Source organism: Mustela erminea, chromosome 1 (genome assembly GCF_009829155.1).
Source record: "Mustela erminea isolate mMusErm1 chromosome 1, mMusErm1.Pri, whole genome shotgun sequence".
Classification (NCBI taxonomy): Eukaryota; Metazoa; Chordata; class Mammalia; order Carnivora; family Mustelidae; genus Mustela; species Mustela erminea.
In genome coordinates this window covers 164,503,292-164,505,894 of record NC_045614.1, presented here as the reverse complement: position 1 = coordinate 164,505,894, position 2,603 = coordinate 164,503,292, and the positions used below count along the sequence as shown (strand labels likewise).

At 43.0% G+C, this 2,603-nt stretch overlaps 1 protein-coding gene across 1 annotated transcript; it reads right to left on the bottom strand.

The window, feature by feature from the left end:
* Positions 1-242: 242 nt before the first annotated feature.
* RETNLB (resistin like beta) lies at positions 243-2,087 on the bottom strand. Its single transcript, XM_032349725.1, has 4 exons — positions 1,980-2,087; positions 1,646-1,788; positions 1,099-1,176; positions 243-509 (listed from the first exon to the last, which is right to left on the bottom strand). The coding sequence occupies exons 2-4, from the start codon at positions 1,767-1,769 to the stop codon at positions 382-384; spliced, it is 330 nt and encodes a 109-aa protein (XP_032205616.1). The 5' UTR covers positions 1,770-1,788; positions 1,980-2,087; the 3' UTR covers positions 243-381.
* Between the last annotated feature and the right edge of the window lie 516 nt (positions 2,088-2,603).

Sequence of the window (2,603 nt, the reverse complement as noted above, 5' to 3'; positions counted from 1 at the left end):
CATGAGTGCATGCACGTTATTTACTTTCTCTGCACTTCAAGTGCCAAGCAAAATGCCTGGCACAGTCATCATCCTTTTGTTAAACATGAGGGAACTAGGGGACTGGAGTATCAATCTTACTTTTTCCCATTCTCCCCCGTATTTTTCCTTATCCTTGCTGAAATGGAGTAATTAGGATGGTGGAGAAATTTTCTGGCTAGAGCAATTCTAAGCTGGGGCAGTAACATCAAAAATACAACCACGAGAGATGCAAACATTGTCTTTACTACCCAAGAAGCAGGTTGTAACAAATGAAAGGGACAGTTTGAGTCAGTTTTCCTGTTTGGCGTATGGTTTCATTGCAGTCATGGTCACACAGCTGGGTTCTCATCCTCCTCCACCTCAGGTCAGGTGGCAGCAACGGGCAGTGGTCCAGTCAATTGTGCTGCACTGGCAGTGGCATGTGTTTTCTCCCCGGATATCCCAGGAACCACAGCCATAGCCACAGGCACAGCCAGTGACAACCGTCCCTACATGGGCACATGAGACACAGAAATTAGAATGCTTGGATTTTGAGGTGAGGGAGGAATACTCCTACCATTTTTCATTTCTGTGCAGCCCAATGATAGATATAAGTTTTGCAGGGCTGAAAGGTAATTCAGTTTTAAGAGCCCTCTTTAAGGGGAAAAAATACAAAAACTACTAACACCAAGTTAGGTATAGGGCCATGGACGAGACCTGTGAAATTGAGGGGCCTGGGCATTTCTTTCCTTAGATTTATGATATATTTACCTCTATGCTAGCCCTACCCACCCAAACAAGGGAATAGACTGGGAGATGAATGACAGGGGGAAATGGTAGGTGACAGATCATAACAGGACAACTTAGGGAAGGGAGGCTGGTGTGTGAAGTCATGAAAGGGAGGTGGGAAGGGAAGAGGAAGAAACTCAAGAGCTCTTGGTAGCATTGTTAAGGGAAATGAGAATGGGCAAGAGATCACTGGGAACCAAGAGTTATGACCCAGCCCCAGGATAACACAAATATGAGATAGGGGAAAGGCATGGTCAGGGGAGGGCATAGGGCATCTTACCCACCATTCCTCCTCATGGAGTTATTTACCTGCAGGGCACGAGGACAGTCTGCCTGAGCTTGTGATACTGACACATGTCATCTTTTTTGCTGGAGAAGTACTTATCTCTGAATAGGAGAGAAGAAGGGATATTGCCCATGATATCTATCTCCCATAATCCCCTTCCAAATCTCCTTTTACCTGAGAGGTATCAATGTCCATAATCATGCTACTCACTAGCTTTTAAAGTTTAGTTTCCTCATTTGTAAAATGAAAGTAACAGTTGTACTTACTTCCTAATGTGAAAATTAAGTAATCTAGGTAACGTTTGCATTATACTCTATTCATAATGAGTATTCATAAGTTATAACTATCTTCCTCTTCATCACCAACATCATCAAGCTATTATCATCAGGGAAACTTTCAGTTTTAACTAGGAGTCCAACAATGATATGGGAGTAGAGCTCAGGGCAGGAAGGTTAAGCTTGAATGGACTTAATAGAAGTTGAGTATTTGAGGATGGAATAAACAAGTTAGGTTTAGGGATAGGAGGCATAATCAGGGGTTCTATCCCACTCCCTGCCCCCAGTCAATTACCCAAGCCATTGAGAACTTCTTTTATCTTTGTATCCACGATGGAGTCTAAGGAACACGGAGCAGTCTCTGGGATCATCAGCTGGACGAGGATGAGAAGGAGAAAAATGCAAGAGGGAGACTTCATCCTGTTGAAAGGCAGTGTCCTGGGGATGGGAGGAAAAATAGAATGCTGACATCTCTGAGCTCCACTATGGTTGGAAAGGAAGAGAAAAAAGCACATGGAGAGTTTCAAGAGAGAACAGACAGAGGAACATCAGTATCAGTATGGGAGAGCTTAGATCTCTCCCAAGTGGCTTGAAGAATTAGAGGGTAGCTGCAGAGCAAATTCACTCACCGAGAAGTTCAGAAATGGTCTATAAAGACTGATCAGGAAAGGTGGTTTTATATATCCTGTGGTATACCTGGAACCTCAACACACAAGCAAGAACAACATAAAAATACACTCCCCAGATGTACTATCTTCAAAGAAATGCCTGCTAGGGTGTGACACACAACTGTGATAAATTCAGTGTGTCTATGATAAGGACCAGCTGCTTTTGCTCTGGTTCTCAGCCAGAGCTTTCTGTTCTTCCTCCTTCTGTTCTTCCCTTTCCTTTCTTCTTGGCAACCCCAAAAGGCCAGCACCTAAGCCTTCTGTTAACATCCCCATATTAAAAGGCTTTTGTTTGCTTCTTCATCAGGAAGAGGTGACTTTAGGATCTCAGCAGAGCCCTAATTGTTACCTGTGTAAACATCATTTTATTGTCCCTGGCTAATCCCATCTGTGAGAAAGTAACAGAAAACCTGATTAGCACTGGTTTATAAACAGGGAAGTTTATTGTTTAATTAACCATAAGCATAGTCTTTGATTGCAAGGTTCTTGTTGGAGGTTCAATAGGGTCATTACCAGCCTGAACTTTACCCCTTTTTTCCTACAATCATCAGTTCACTGGATTTTTATCCTTGATCACTCTCTTGA